The sequence below is a fragment of the Panthera uncia genome, assembly GCF_023721935.1.
Source record: "Panthera uncia isolate 11264 chromosome E2 unlocalized genomic scaffold, Puncia_PCG_1.0 HiC_scaffold_19, whole genome shotgun sequence".
In the NCBI taxonomy this organism is placed as follows: domain Eukaryota; kingdom Metazoa; phylum Chordata; class Mammalia; order Carnivora; family Felidae; genus Panthera; species Panthera uncia.
In genome coordinates, this window is record NW_026057588.1 from 7,228,650 (window position 1) to 7,244,097 (window position 15,448).

The window sequence follows — 15,448 nt, forward strand, 5'->3', positions numbered from 1 at the left end:
GGGGGGGGGGGGGTTGGTCCAGGATTGGTGGAAAGACACCCAGAGAGAGGGGGACAGGGACACAAAGAGAGGGGGACAGGGCCGGAGTGACGGAGCCCTCCGGCCCCAGCCTGGCCCCAGGTGCAGACCTGGAAGATCTCGAAGCCGGCGATGTCCAGGATGCCGAGGAAGGAGGCGCCCTGGCGGGGACTGCGGTCCAGGGCACGGTTGAGGCGCAAGACCAGCCAGCGGAAGAGGCGCTCATAGGTGGCCTTGGCCAGGGCCTCCAGCGCGAAGTCGGCCTGTGGGGCGGGGCACATGTGAGGGCCTGGTCCCCCTTCCACGGCCCCAGCACAAGCCCAGGGCCAGCAAGGAGACACTGACGCGGACGGGCCCCCTCGAGGCTCATCGAGAACAATGACGCTAATCGATGACACCGACCGGTACAGAGCCCCACGCTGCGCCAGGCACTGTGTACCGCTTGGGGGCGCGTGAGGTCATCAACCCGCCCCCCCAACCCCTGAACCAATTTCGACAGCACCGTGAGAGTTCAGAAGGTGGACTCTGGAGGCTGACAACCCGGGTTTGAATCCTGGCTCTGTCCCTTAGCTGTGTGGCCTCAAGCATGTGAATAAACCTCTCTGTGCCTCAGTTTCTTCATCTGTAAAATGGTACTAACGACAGGACCTCAGCCGAGATGGAACCTGGGTCGGCGGGAGCTCCGATCTCTGGCCCTCATGTCCCTCTCTATGTCTTCACAATTGTACTTCATTCGAGTTCCCAGCCTGGGGACAGGCAGAGGCCTCTGCCCAAAAGCTGGATTCTGGAAACTTCTAACATGGGCTCGCTTCGCCCCACTCCCCATCCCCCCACCCCCATCGCTCGCCTGAACTCTGACAGCAACCTCCTCATGTCTCCCTGCTCCCACCCATGCCCCCTGGGTCCAATTCTCCATGCAGTAGACAAGGGGGTCTTCATAAAAGACGAACCAAATCAAGTCACTCCCTGGCTTAAACCCTCACTGGCCCGCTGCACTCTGAATAAAACTCACCTCCTTACTGTGGCTCCTAACACCCTGTGTGATCCGTCCCCTTCCAACCCCTCCGACTGCAGCTTCTGCCTCCCTGGCCCTGGCTATCTACCCTCACTGACCTCCTTCATGTTCTCAATTCGCCAAGCCTGTTCCAGCCCCAGGGCCTTTACACATGCGGTTCCCTCTGCCTTGAGCCATCTCGGTCTCAACGCAAACATCATCTCTTCATAGAGGACTTCCCTGACCCCCCAAAGCCCCTCCTTCATAGGAGGTCCCACCGTTTATGCATTTTTTTTTTTTTAATGATCTGTTTCCTACTTCAGCCTGAGTTCCACAAAGGCATGGTCTGTTTCCATTACTACTTTTATTCCCAGCACCAGAAGCAGAGATGGTAACAGAGCGAACACTCAGCAAAAGTTTGAGTGCAAGAAAAACCCGGCATAAGCGGCTGAAAGCTCCAGGACCCTGGCGCCCCGCCCCCCGGGGCCCCGCCCCCGGCGCCCCGCCCCCCCGGCGCCCCGCCCACCTGTTCCTTGGTCTGCGCTTTCTGCACATAGTCTCGGCCGACTTTGATGCGGGGGGTGAGCAGGGCGCGGGAGAAATCCGTCACCCCTAGTCCCAGGAGGCGGCACAGCTTCTGTGCGGCTGAGGGCGGGAGGGACAGGGGGTCTGATCAGCCTTAGGAAGCGGCAGCGGCCGCTGAGCACAGACAAGGCGCCCGGCCTCTCCCACCAGAGGTATCACACGTCCTAAAAGTGTGTATGTTCCTCTGGCCCAACGATTCTCTCTCTGGGACCCCGACATGGGATAAATAATCCCGGACGTGGGGCGCCTGGGTAGCTCAGTCGGTTAAGCAGCCGAAGCTTGATTTTGGTTCAGGTCATGATCTCTCAGTTCCTGAGTTCAAGCCCCGCATTGGGCTCTGTGCTGACAGATGAGAGCCTGGAGCCTGCTTCGGATTCTGTGTCTCCTCTCTCTCTCTCTCTTTCTCTCTCTGCCCCTCCCCTGCTCTCTCTCTCTCAAAAATAAATAAACATTAAAAAAATATTTTAAATAAATAAAAACAAAAAAAGAAAGAACACAGCCCAGAGAGGAATGCCCAAAAATGTTGCAGTGAATTACCGCTCAGGTGTATGACAGTGGGTAATTCCCCTGCTTTTATACTTTTCTGTATTGCCTGATTCCACCCCCCCCATCCAGCTTGTATTATTTCATGATAATAAAGAAGCAGAACTATTTCCATTTTGATTAAAAAAAAAGGAATATCGGTTATAATTCTGCTTCTGAAAAGCAAAAACTAAAGTATATATGCAAAGCACAGAGGCCAAGAGGAGATAAGCCCAATGCTAAGGGCAGTTTTGTCAGAGGGGCCAGGATGATGGGGGGGATCTCGGGCACACTGGTGTTGTTCAAAGCTTTGGCAGAGGTCACACCTTTTACAATGAGGAACAGAGTGGACGATGATATTTTGGTAAAGGATCAGCACAGCTTGGAGGCATGCCCTGCTGGGGAGCAGGGAGTAGGGGGGCTGCTCTGTCCGGGGGAACAGAGGGACACAAGGACCCCGCATGGGCAGCGGGCCAGGTGGGGTTACCTGTGTTGTCAGGCATGGAGGCTTGATCGTTGTTTCGTTCTCTCTTCAGGACGATGTTGCCAAACTGGAGAACAGCCGAGACCATCCGCAGCATGGCTAAGGGGCAGAGAGGGTATTCGTGTGCGTGCACTCTGATGCGTGCTCTTAACTAGCCCCTTAGAAATCCAGTTTTAATGGGGCGCCTGGGTGGCTCAGTCCATTAAGTGTCTGACTCTTGATTTCGGCTCAGGTCACGATCTCGTGGTTCACGAGATCATGTCCCGAGTCGGGCTCTGCGCTGAGAACAAGGAGCCTGCTTGGGATTCTCTCTCTCCCTCTCTCTCTCTACCCCTCCCCTGCTCGCACGCATGTGCATTCCCTCTCACTCTTAAAATAAATAAACATTAAAAAAAAAAAGGAAATCCAGCTTTAAAACCCTATGTCAAAATTACACCACTATTCTTCAGCTTAAAATCCATTGGTGACACTGGGCAGCTATTAAAACATATGAGCAGATAAATGATTTTTTTTTAATTTTTTTTAATGTTTATTTATTTTTTGAGACAGAGAGAGACAGAGCATGAATAGGGAAGGGGCAGAGAGAGAGGGAGACACAGAATGAGAAGCAGGCTCCAGGCTCTGAGCCATCAGCCCAGAGCCCGACGCGGGGCTCGAACTCACGGACGGCGAGATCGTGACCTGAGCTGAAGTCGGACCCTTAACCGACTGAGCCACCCAGGCGCCCCTCTTTTTTTCTTTTAATCTTTGTTTATTTTTGAGAGACAGAGCACGAGTGGGGTGGGAGCGGAGAGAGAGGGAGACACAGAATCTGAGGCAGGCTCCAGGCTCCAAGCTGTCAGCACAGAGCCTGAGGCCGAGCTCGAATTCACAGACCGGGAGATCATGACCTGAGCCAAAGTCTGATGCTTAACCAACTGAGCCACGCAGCAGCCCTTACATCACCTCATTTTATGCGTGTTTCTGTCCCAAAGATACCTCACCTATATAATGTTGCTTCCTTCACATCAAGCTCACGGCCAACACCTCTCTAATGGGAGCCGGAAGAAGGCTCATCTAATGTATGTGTTTTCTCTGTGAGAAACACTACAGCCCTCTTGCACGTGGGGATGCCAGCCCGCATTAAGCCCGACGCGCGGGGGGCACTTTAGACAGTGAAACCATCAACCAGCAAGGCGCAAAACCGTGAAACACGTGGCACTCAGTAGCCGGCGAAAAGGACACCGGTTTACGGTGGACCCGAGACGAGGCGGCAGAGCACTGCGTCGCGGAACCCCAGCCCCGTGTGTGCGTGGGCAACTCCAACTTTCCACCCCTGTGTGAAAGACGCAACGTTCACAGAAGCACCAGGAGTACTGGTTCGGGGGGGTTTGGTTAAATTTAGCGAGTAGGCGAAGTCGCAAATGCAGAACCCGCAAAAGAGGATGCACTGTCCCCCCCCCCCCCTTGTCAGCACAGAGCTGCCAGAAATTTCGCTCATGGTGAGTGGGCAGCGCTGCCCCCTAGAGTACATCGCGGGAACTCCCAGGGGGTGGCGGGCATAAAGACCGAGGCCACGGGGCCACTTGCGGGGTGAGTCTGGATACCACAGGGCCCGGGCGGGTGGGGACCCGGGTGAATACGCCCTTCTGTGGCACAAAGCACTCCCCACACACCGCGTGACTCCTAAGTGTCCCCGTGGACATTTTTGCCCATGACAGAATGGTTTGTAATGATCTGAGCAACCCGACCTGGTTTATGCATAAACACAAGTGTTTCGTGTTTGGTTTTGACACGCGGTAGATTTTCCAGGAACAGAGCCACGATGAAATCCCAGGAGACGCTGTGGTCGGGTTTCGTTCAGCATTTTATCAAGATTTGGGAACCCTCTCATCTGCGACAGCAAAGCTGCACGCAGAAAACCCATGAACACGGGACTGACTGGACCTGTACCCGCCGCTTTTATGGCGACGCTACAGATCCGCGCAAGCGCCCAGCTTCCCCATCAACCACGCCTTCCAGAACGGTTTTCGCGATTTCCGGGCTCAAATGGATGTCGATTTCTTTCCACCCCCTCCATGCCAGGTCCTGTCCCAAACACTCCCAAATGAACTCACTTAACCTTCTTAACTCCGCGAGGCAGGTCCTCCAATAACATTTTACCTGTGAGTAAAAAAAAAAAACCCTTGGCACATGGGGAAACCAAGGCACAGTCAGGCGACCAACTTGAGCTCACCAGCAGCGGAGGGGAGACGCAAAGTTGGGACAGTCTGACTCCAGGCTCCGCATCCGTTTCGTCTTTGCCGCCTTCTTCCAGCATAAAATTCGAATGGAAGCACGTACACGTGGCCCGCATACAGAAAAGCGCACAAATCATCCCCTTCCAGCTGGCCGAGCGTTTACGGAGTGGATGCACCCGTGGAGCCGGCCTCTGAGAAGCCCCTTCCTGGCCACTCGCTGAACATGGGCAAACTTCACTGTCACGTGGTTAAGCGGAAGAAGACAGACACGAACGCACACGCACCGTATGGGTCTGTTTGTACCCAAATGCAGGAACAAGTAAAATAGCTCCATGCTGTTAGATGCCAGAATAATGATCACATTGGGGGTGGGGGGTGGGGGGTGTCTGGTGACGGGGAGGGGCACGAGGGACCTTCCAGGTGCCAGTTATACACGCATTCGCTTGCAGAAAGCCCCCGGACTGGATGCTTAGGCTCCGGGCACTTTTTTTTTTTTTGGTGTCTCTGCTTCTACGCTGATTACTTAGAAAAAGAGGGTGGTGGAGGGGGAAGGGAGGAGCACCCTGCTGGGATACTCCTGCCAAAAACCCGTAACCTGAATCTAATCGCAAGGAAACACGCCAGAGTTGAGACAAAACAACTGGTCTGTAATCTTCAAAAGTCTCAAGGTCACCAAGGATAAAGAAGGAATAGTTCAGACGGTCGGAGAGTGAAATGTGCTAGACACGTGTGATCCTGGGGAAATGTGTGTGGATGGGCGTGCCTGTGCATGTGCGTGCACCTGTGTGTGTGTAACCTAAAAAATTTTTGAGGGGTGCCTGCCTGGCTCAGTTGGTGGAATGTGCGACTTTTTTTTTTTTTAATGTTTATGTATTTACTTTGAGAGAGAGAGAGAGAGAGAGTGGGGAAGAGACAGAGAGAGGGGGAGAAAGAATCCCAAGCAGGCTCCATGCTGTCAGCACAGAGCTCAAAGAGGGGCTCGAACGCCCCAAACCGTGAGATCATGATCTGAGCCAAAATCAAGAGTCAGATGCTTAACCGACTGAGCCACCCAGGAGCCACATCCGAATTCCTGGCATCTGTGAATGCTACCTTGTAGAGCACAATGGCCTTCACTGGTGTGATTAAATTTAAAATGTCAAAACGGGGACACGTCTGGGTGGCTCAGTCAGTTAAGTGTCCTGCTTTTGATTTCGGCTCAGGTCATGATCTCGCAGTTTGTGAGTTCAAGCCCCTCGTCGGGCTCTTTGCTGACATCGTGAAGCCTGCTTGGGATTCTCTCTCTCTGCCCCTCCCTTGTTCACTCGAGCTCTCTTTCTCAAAATAAATAAATAAAATTAAAAAAAAAAAGTCAAGATAGGAGATTTATTCTGGATAACCCAAGTAGACTCTCACTGTAGGTCCTTGTAAGAGGGAGGCGCCTGGGTGGCTCAGTTGGTTAAGCGTCTGACTCTTGATTTTGACTCAGGTCATGATTTCATGAGTTCGTGGGTTCAAGCCCCACATCGGGCTTTGAGCTGGGAGGAGCCTGCTTGGGATTCTGTCTCCCTCTCTCCTCTGCCCATCCTCCCTTCAAAATAAATAAACTTAAAAAAAAAAAAAAAGAGGGAGGCAGAGGGAGAAGACCACATGAGCAAAGGTTAGCGTGATGTGCTTTGAACCCGGGAAAGACAAGAAAACGGATGTTCCTGGTGACCCTTCAGAAGGAACCAGTCCTGCCCAGAGCTCGATTTTAGTCCCAGGAGACTGGCTTTGGACTTCCGGCCTCAGGCATTGTAAGAGAATAAGGGTGTGTTGATTTAAGCCACTGTTTGTGGTCACTGGTGACTGGTCATGGGAAGCTGATACAGGGGGTCAGAGGTACCATGTTGTAAGGCACGTGCTGGAAGGCTGGTTAGTACAAGCATACCCTGCACGCCCGGGTTAGCCCCTGTCTTGAGACTATAGAGAGCCATCTCTAAGCCCATCAAGCAGAATATGTAGAACATGTTGTTCAGTGTTCCAGGTCAGGGGCTCAGGGGTGGCCAAGCCGGGGCGTCTCCTTTGTAACCGAGAGTGTCCAAATGGCAGGCTTTGATCTCCTCGGAGCCCTGGCTGTTTAAGACAGGAGAGTCTACAGAGAGTTACTACTATAAAATTGGTTGTTAACATCTATTTACTTTTGGGGGGGGGGGGGGGAGCGGGGGGGGGGCAGAGAGAGGGAGACACAGAATCCGAAGCAGGCACCAGGCTCTGAACCGTCAGCCCAGAGCCCGACGTGGGGCTCGAACTCACAGACTGCGAGATCATGACCTGAGCTGAAGTCGGACGCCCAGCCGACTGAGCCAACTAGGCACCTCCAGAGAGTTACTACCATAAAAGCTGTAGGTGGGGCCCTCGGGCTTTTGATTTCGGCTCAGGTCATGATTTCATGGTTGGCGAGTTCGAGCCCTGACTTCAGGCTCTGCCTGAAGAGTGTGGACTCTGCTTGGGATTCTCTCTCTCTCTCTCTCTCTCTCTCTCTCTCTCAAAATAAATGAATAAACATTTTAAAAAAGGATTTGGTGTCTGGAATTAAACACCTTGCGGCACAGGAATCTACGTGCACTAGAAACTGCTGAATTGTGCATTTCACAATGATGAATTTCACAGTTACATGAATTCTCTCTCAAAGAAAACCAAAGGCAGACATTGACTGCACTTGAGGTGAACACTGACTAATGAAAGAACTGTCAAATCCATACGCTGTGTATCTGAAACTAATGTAACATCCATTAAGAATAAAAATGAGTTAACAAAACAGGTTTTGGTATAGTTTGCAGGGCACAACAGGGTGTGCAACAAATACTGATTTTTCTCCATCCCCACTGAGATCATAATCCCTATGGAAAGTACCTGTTCCTTCCTCATCTCCTGAGCGTGCGCCCTGCATACAGTTAGTGCCCTATAAATGCTTTCACGGATGAACTTAAGCTTGCCTGTTTCCAGGGAGGAATTCCTTCCGTGGTCCACACCACTTCTGGGATGTAATCTAACCTCTTATCAGGGTTTTTGGCACCCTGTCCCTGACCCTCACAGCTCCTCCGGCCCCAGGGTCCCCTCGCTTACTCCAAGCAGCCACCCAGCCCCCTTTCGGTTCCTCCAACACTCTTCCTTGCCGCCAGGGCTTTGCCTCAGACCCTCCCATCTATGCCTGGTTAACTCCTGCCAGGTCATCAGTGCTCAGCCGAGGGCCGTCTCCTCCAGAGGCTGCCCTGACCCTCCCCCGACCGTGATGGAACCCCGTGACATGTGGTCCCTGCTCCATGCACCTTCTATTGGTCACCCTTGCCCCCTCCACGGGCTCAACTCTAATCCGTTTGTGTAAACGGACGCTTCTAGGTCTGAGCATTCCACGGGTCAGGGGCTCATTCTTTCTTGGCCACTGTGAGTTTCGCCCAGTGCCTACAGACGACTGGCCCACAAACCCCTTCGCCGTTGGAAGACTCACTCTATTAATGAATAAATGGCAAAAAGTTAACTAGTGGGGGATACATTACCGGATGTGGGAGTTTGCAGTGTGGCCTTGGACAAGCTGGGTGACCTCGTGGGCCTCAGTTTCCCAAGCGGGGCAGTGAGAGGAGCTGGGTTCAGAGATCTCTGGTTCTGCCCGCCTGGGGTCAGGGGGCACTGGGCAGTCGGGGGACAGCCCAGAGCCCTGGCAGTTCTGGGAGTCTCCCCTGGGGACAGCGGCGCACCTCCCAGAAGATAAATAAACCAGGACATCTCCCTTATGGACCCACAATAGCATCATCACCTAAAAACTGAATGATCGTTCATTCCTTACCATCAGCCCGGACCCATCCCGGACTTGAGTCCCCCGCAGTGGCCTTTAAAATGGCCTCTGACAGTTGACTTAGGAACTTGCACCGGGGCCAAGCACCCGGGTGAATCTGACACCTGAGAAGTTGGCAGTTAGCTCTTGCCGGTGACCTCGGACCAGCCGATGGCAAGGAAGCCCAGGCCAGCGGGGGCAGGGGCGTGGGGCCGGTGACGCCCAGTCCTGCTCACAGGAGCCAGGACCCAAGTGCCAGATTCTCTGCTCAACCACTGGAAGTGTCATTCATGCTGCCTGCCTGGACTGGTCCCCAGTGCTCTCCGCCCCAGGCTTCCCACTGGCGACCACCTTCCCAGAGATGGTCCGGAAAGGTTCCCAGAGGTGCCCACCCGCCTCCCTAAAACCAGATCACGGGCTGGCTGTGGGGTCCGACCCAGGTCCCACCACCTCCTCATCCACTGGGGTGAGTCCCAGGGAAGACACCCCAACTCCCTGGAACTCGGTCACCTCTTCTGTCAGAAGGAGTCTAGACAAAGGTGACTGGCTGACTCCACTCCTTGTCAATAAAACGCTAAAGAAAACGACGATGAGACCCCATCCACCTGCCACACCAGCGAAAACCCAAAAGCTTACGACGGCGGTTGCTGGCACGCACCCAAGGACACAGCACTCTGGGGACACCGTGGGTGGAGATGGAAACTAGCGCCACCTTCTGGGCGGCGATGAAGTGGATTCTCCACAATTGAAAAAACACTCGGGGCGCCTGGGTGGCTCAGTCGGTTAAGCGTCTGACTTCGACTCAGGTCACGATCTCGCGGTCCGTGAGTTCGAGCCCCACGTCGGGCTCCGTGCTGACAACTCAGAACCTGGAGCCTGCTTCCGATTCTGTGTCTCCCTCTCTCTCTGCCCCTCCCCTGTTCATGCTCTGTCTCTCTCTGTCTCAAAAATAAATAAACGTTAAAAAAAATTTTTTTTAAAAAGAATCCTAGTCCATTTAAACAACGAAACCTCATGCAGCCCCTCCCCAACACACAACTGAAGTCTACCTATACATACAAAAACCAGAATTATTGCTAAAATATACTGTCTGCTGGGAAAAGTGAGGCACAAAGCACATTAGCAGAGGAGAGATGAGCTGAGTCCTTAACCGCAATGCCACCCCCGGTGTGCCAGGTGCCTTTCACCTGTTCGTTGCTGTATCTGGGATGGTCCTGGGCAGAAGGTCAAGGAGATGCGGTCCCCCTGCGGCAGCAACTACAGAGGAACTTTTAAATGCAGCAGCGGAGCATTTAAACTGGCTGGGGGGCTCAGCCAGTTAAGCGCCTGACTCTTCACCTCGGCTCAGGTCATGATCTCACGGTTCGTGGGATCGAGCCCCAGATTGGGCTCTGCGCACTGACCGCCAGGAGCCTGCTTGGGATTTTCTCTCTCTTTCTCCCTCCACCCCCCCGCCCACTCTCTCTAAATAAATAAATATATAAACTTTAAAAAATGCAGTAGAGAAATATCTTAACATTTTTGTCCCTAGTACGGCTGAACATCAGCCCCGGGGCTAGGAAATGCCTCCTTTTATAGAAAAGTAACATGTGTCTTTTCGTAGATGTCTAAAATATTTCTAGAAGGAGATGCAGGAAGCTGAACGGTGGGAGGGAACCTAGGGCTCAGGGCACCTCAGGAGATGTGGGTTTCCTCGCCTCGACCTTTGGCACATTCAGATTATGTCACCACGTGCCTACGGCCCTTCAAAAGTTTTTTGTTTTTCACAATTGCAAAAATTGGGGGCACCTCGGTGGCACAGTCAGTTAAGCGTCCGACTCTTGATTCCAGCTCTGGGCATGATCTCACGGTTCGGGAGTTCGAGCCCCACGTCAGGCTCTGTACTGATAGTGTGGAAGCTGCTTGGGATTCTCTCTCTCTTCCTCTCTCTCCCTCTCTCCAAATAAATAAATACATTTTTTAAAAGTTAAAAAAAATAAAAATAAAAAATAAAGGAAAAGAATTGCCCATACCCAGGGCACAGCAGGGCGGCTGCTCCCAGGGTTACTTGAGGCAACGTGTGTCAGAGGCCAGGCCCCCCTGTGGCCGCTGTCTGAATTTGTTTGCCAGCTGCCCGGATGACTCTCAGGCAGGCAGAGGAAGTTACACAACCAAGGTTGGAAAATCCAGCAGGGAAGGTCTGAGACCCTGGGTCAATACGCCCCAGGAGGCCGGCCAGTTTGCAGACTGGGTAGACAGGCAAGCTGGCGCTGGGTTTCCAGCCCTCCCAGCTGGCCCTGGAGCCAACAATAGCTCCCTGGGCCTCCCGCAGTGCTGGAGGCCAGAGGAGAAAGGGACGCGGCCCCTCCACTCAACCCTAGACCTCAAAGTTCACGCGAACAATGAAAAGTCAGGCAGTCGCGGAAGGACTGAGGTCCACCTATATGCACTTATGGGCTGAATCGTGCCTGTTCCCCTACAGATATGCTGACGTCCTAACCCCCAGGACCTCTCAGAATGTGACCTCATACGGGTACTGACTCAAGCGGATATAATTAAAGTCCAGATGAGATCGCAGTGGAGCGGGGTGGCCCCTGATCCAACACGACAGGTGTCTTTATAAACGGGGGAATCTGAACACACAGATGTGCACATGGGCAGAAGCCACGTGATGATGAAGGCAGAGATCGGGTGATGCTCCTATGTGCCAAGGAACACCGAAGACTGCCAGGAAACCACCAGAATCTGGGAGGGAGGCAGTGAACAAACAGATCCTCCCAGGACCAGGCCTGCTGGCCTCCAGAACCAGGAGACCAGCGGCTTCCGCTGTTTAAGGCGCTCGGGTTGTGCTTTGTCACAACAGCCCTAGCAAACAAATACAGTACCTCGGGGTGCCTGGGTGGCTCAGTCGGTCGAGCGGTCGAGCGTCTGACTCTGGATTTCACCTCAGGTCATGATCTCACGGCTCATGAGATCGAGCCCGCATGGGGCTCTGCGCTTGAGAGCGCAGAGCCTGCTTGGGATTCTCTCTGCCCCTTCCCTGCTCATTCGCTCTCTCTCTCTCTCCCCAAACAAATAAACATTAAAAAAAAAAAAAGAAAAGAAAAGAAAAAGAAATCGGCCGCCCCAGCAGCTCAGACGGGTCTGTGGTTTTGCCGTAGCTTGCTTGTCCCCAGTTACGGTTCTCTGCTGTTCCCAAATCGATCCATTTTGTCAGCAACTGAGCCAAGAGTTCTGTTTTGGGGGTTAACACCCTGGGAACACCGGTCCTCACTCTCTCAGCTCCTCGGGCCTTTGCTCAGAGGCCACCGTCGCTGTGTCGCCTTCCCGATCCCCTCCTTAAAGCTACACCTCCTCCCTCCTCCAGCCTCCGCCCCCCCGCCCCCGGTTCTTTTTCCCAACCCGGGACTGACTGCCCAGGTTCCCCGCCTGCCCATGCGGCGCCCCAGCCCCACCTGCAGCCGGGGTTTGGGGCTCACTCACAGGTGATTTCCTCCGGGGTGAATCCCAGGACCCTCAGCGACTCCAGAGTCTCGTGGAAGAGCTCCCGCTCCTGGCCGGGAGGGGACGACGACCCGTTGGTCAGGAAGCGGTAGTGGGAGCAAGGCTCCAGGAGGAGGTCAGCTGCAGGGTGTCATGAGTGGAGGCCCAAGGTCAGGGGCGAGCCGCGGAGTCAGACTCACGTCCCGATGGCCACGATGGCCACCCCCGGGGCAAGCGTCGCTTCCCCACCGGGGACCTCAGTCTCCTCCTGTCCAATGAGTGAGGACCCTTCCCTCACGGTGGAGTGCACGCTTAGCACACATCAGACCCTTTCGTCTTCCCTCCTTCCGGAGAGACTGTCCAGTCCCGTAACTGCCCAGGGCAGGCAGGGGCTGCAGAAGCAATGAGGCCGCGGGGGCCTGAGTTAGCGGAAGCCGTGGGACAGTGGGGTTGGCAGCAGATGGCACGTGGGTCCTGGAGCCTGACAGAGGGGGGCCGGGAGGCAGCCAAGGCTACGGGCGAAGGAGCCAGCCTGAGAAGGAGCCTCGGGACAGTGGGGACCACTGTAAATGGGAGCCCCGGACTTTCTTCAGCCAGAGCGTGGGAGGAGCAAAGAGGAGACAGGGGGGAGCTCAGGCAGGAGGCGGCGTAGAGGGGACCCGTATCCACCGCCCAGCAGGAGCCTGACCTCAAGCAGGTGCCTGGCAAATTCTAGCGCCTCCCGTTTCCTCCTCCGGGGGCCCAGGGAAGCCAGACGCCCACCCGGGGCTCCCTCCCACGCCCCGTGAGCCCCTGCACTGACCCTTGAGCTGCTCTCCCGCGCCTCCCAGCAGCTGGTAGAAGATGTGGAAGCTGCACTCGTCCTTGGCTTGGCGGATGGCCCTCGACTTCTCCAGCAGGTCTGGGCGGCCAGGAGTCAAGTGCCACAGGGAAAGGGTGGTGACGGGCGGGGAGGCGAGCCCACACGGTGCCCTCGACCCACGCCGCTCCCCACTGCTCTCCTGTGAAACCGTGGAGCTGTTCACAGCCCAGGCCAGCGTCCTTGCCACTAACTGGAAGAATGGCCTCAGACCCGTCACTCAAGCACCGTGCCTTAGTTTCCTCATCTGTGCAACAGGCTGGACGCAACACGCAGGAATGAGCCGCTGCGAGGGCAGGTGCGTTATCGTGCGTCAAACACCCAGAGCGGTGCCTGGCATGTAGTTAACCGCGACCAAGAATCTCTCTGTCCATTGTTTCCCTGCCAGCCTCAGTTTCCCCGTACAGATACGGGGGGCCATCGGCGCCTCCCTTCCAGGAAAGTCACATGGCACGTTCACACACTAAAAATTGGCAAGCCGCCCTAAAGTAAAATCAAACACCTGATAACGTGTTTGCCCCTCTGCGCCTCACGCTCATGGACCGCGAAGCACCTATTTCGAGGGACAGCAGTCACATAAGACCTACCTTGGGGAGCCCTGACCAAGGTCAGCTGCAAACCATTGACCAAAAGCCCTGGGTCGCTAACCTGCTCAGGTAAGAAGGAGATGACCCGGGGAAGGGATCCCCCAAGGCAGGGTAGGGTTGGGGGAGCATGCACCCCAAGCCTCGGTTTCCTTTTCTGTTAAATGGGATGATAGCCATATCTGGCTGGTATGGGTACAGAGAGAGGACCTGGGATCTCATAGGGTGAGCTCTCAGAGGAGAAACCCTCAAGAAATTTTGGTCGTGCTCGGGGCACCTGGGTGGCTCGGTCGGTTAAGCGTCCAACTCTTGGGTTTCGGCTCAGGTCATGATCTCATGGTTTCGAGCCCCACATTGGGCTCTGTGCTGATGGTGTGGAGCCTGCTTGGGACTCTCTCTCTCTCCCTCTTTCTCTCTGCCCCTCCCCAACTTGCGCTGTCTCTGTCTCTCTCAAAAGAAGTAAATAAACTTAAAAAAAAATTCTGGTCATGGTGACGCTAGGGCTGAGGCGTCAGGTTGAGCCTGAGACCCACCTGATTGCTGATTGGCCTGGGGGTGGCACCCCCCCTACCTCACCCTCCATGAACATCAACCCACAGGCTGGTCATTGGCCCCAAGGCAGAGGCAGCCATGCACTAGAGATCTGCCCAGAGGGGGCAGCTGGAACTAGAAGGGGAGTGCGGTCAAAGAAAGTCTGTATCTGGAGGTGGGCAGAGAAGACAAATGTCCTTCTCCCCCCCCCCACCCCCCACCAGGAACCACGGGGTCAGAGGAGGTACAAGATGGCGGGATGGATGGGGCAGGAAGAGCCGGGCACTCTAAGAACCTGCGTAAGCAGGAGCCTCGATGCTGAGGAGCAGTGGGCTGCAGGTGCCGGTAGCTCCAGGGGACCCGAGGCCAAAAGCCCCAGGAAGCTGCCAGTAACTCCCATAAGGACATTGCTAATTTGTTCCCATCATTAACTCCTAACGATGGCAGCTCGTTCTGGAATGCTTACCATGTGGTGGGTGCCATGCTACTAATTTGACCCCCATTGTCCTACAACCCTTCGAGGGCAGGTTCTATGATCCTTCCCTGTGCACACAGGGGGAAACTGAGGCACAGAGCGGTCAAATAACATACCATAGGTCCCACGGCTCAAAGTGGCAGAGCCAGAATGTGAACCCAGGTCGTTGTGATTTCTTTGCCCCTCCTCTTAAATGCTGCACTCCTGGAGCTCCTCTGTTTGATCGACACCTCACATGCGTTGTCGCACCTTGTGCATCGTGTGTGACTCCAGGGGGAGGAGACTCTGCCCTGGTCCCCCCCACACTTGCCCCAAGCACCTTCTCCCTTTGCTGGCTGTGCCCTGTGTCCTCTCTCTGCGGTAAAGCCGCGGCCAACCCACCGCCCCTGCCCTCCTCCCTCCACGGGGAGGCGCTGCACCGACGCCTACGCAAGGTTCCTTTCTCTTTCACAGAGGGGGAAACTGAGGCACCGTTTCTGAGCAGCGAGGAGCCAGGCTTCCCAGTGTGTGTGAACACCTGTTTCCTGCAAGCAGGGAGACCCCAAGGGCCACCCTCCCCGGCCGCCAGGTGCCCCTCGGGGGCTACAAGAGGATACAGGTCTCGATGTTGGCGCCCACGATGTACCCGGCCACGTCAAAGTTGATGCGGATGAATTTGCCCTGGGAAGGAAGGGGTTGGGAGTTAGCAGAGGGTCCTCCTGCTCCCCCTGAGGACCTGAACAGCACCCCTAACCCACACTCACCCCTCCCAGAACTAGGGCGGCATCTCAACTTTCTTTCTCCCTCCTCCTGAACCCCATCCCAATCATGAGGTCCCAACCAGGGGGTCCCTGGGGAAGCTAAGGTCCAGGCCCCTTTGACTGCTTTCCTCAGGCCCCAGCCCCCTCCTCCCTCAACCCAGGAATCCAGGCCCCCAGCCCCC

At 55.0% G+C, this 15,448-nt stretch overlaps 1 protein-coding gene across 1 annotated transcript in view; it reads right to left on the reverse strand.

Annotated features, from left to right (window-relative positions):
• MYH14 (myosin heavy chain 14) overlaps positions 1 to 15,448 on the reverse strand; it is a 91,463-nt gene that overhangs the window by 60,194 nt on the left and 15,821 nt on the right. Inside the window, exons 8-13 of the mRNA XM_049622297.1 lie at positions 15,123 to 15,186; positions 12,880 to 12,978; positions 12,078 to 12,218; positions 2,607 to 2,702; positions 1,539 to 1,657; positions 6 to 281 (exon numbers count right to left, since the gene is read on the reverse strand). Of these exons, the coding sequence (XP_049478254.1) occupies positions 6 to 281; positions 1,539 to 1,657; positions 2,607 to 2,702; positions 12,078 to 12,218; positions 12,880 to 12,978; positions 15,123 to 15,186 (795 nt within the window). The remainder of the gene's footprint in view (positions 1 to 5; positions 282 to 1,538; positions 1,658 to 2,606; positions 2,703 to 12,077; positions 12,219 to 12,879; positions 12,979 to 15,122; positions 15,187 to 15,448) is intronic.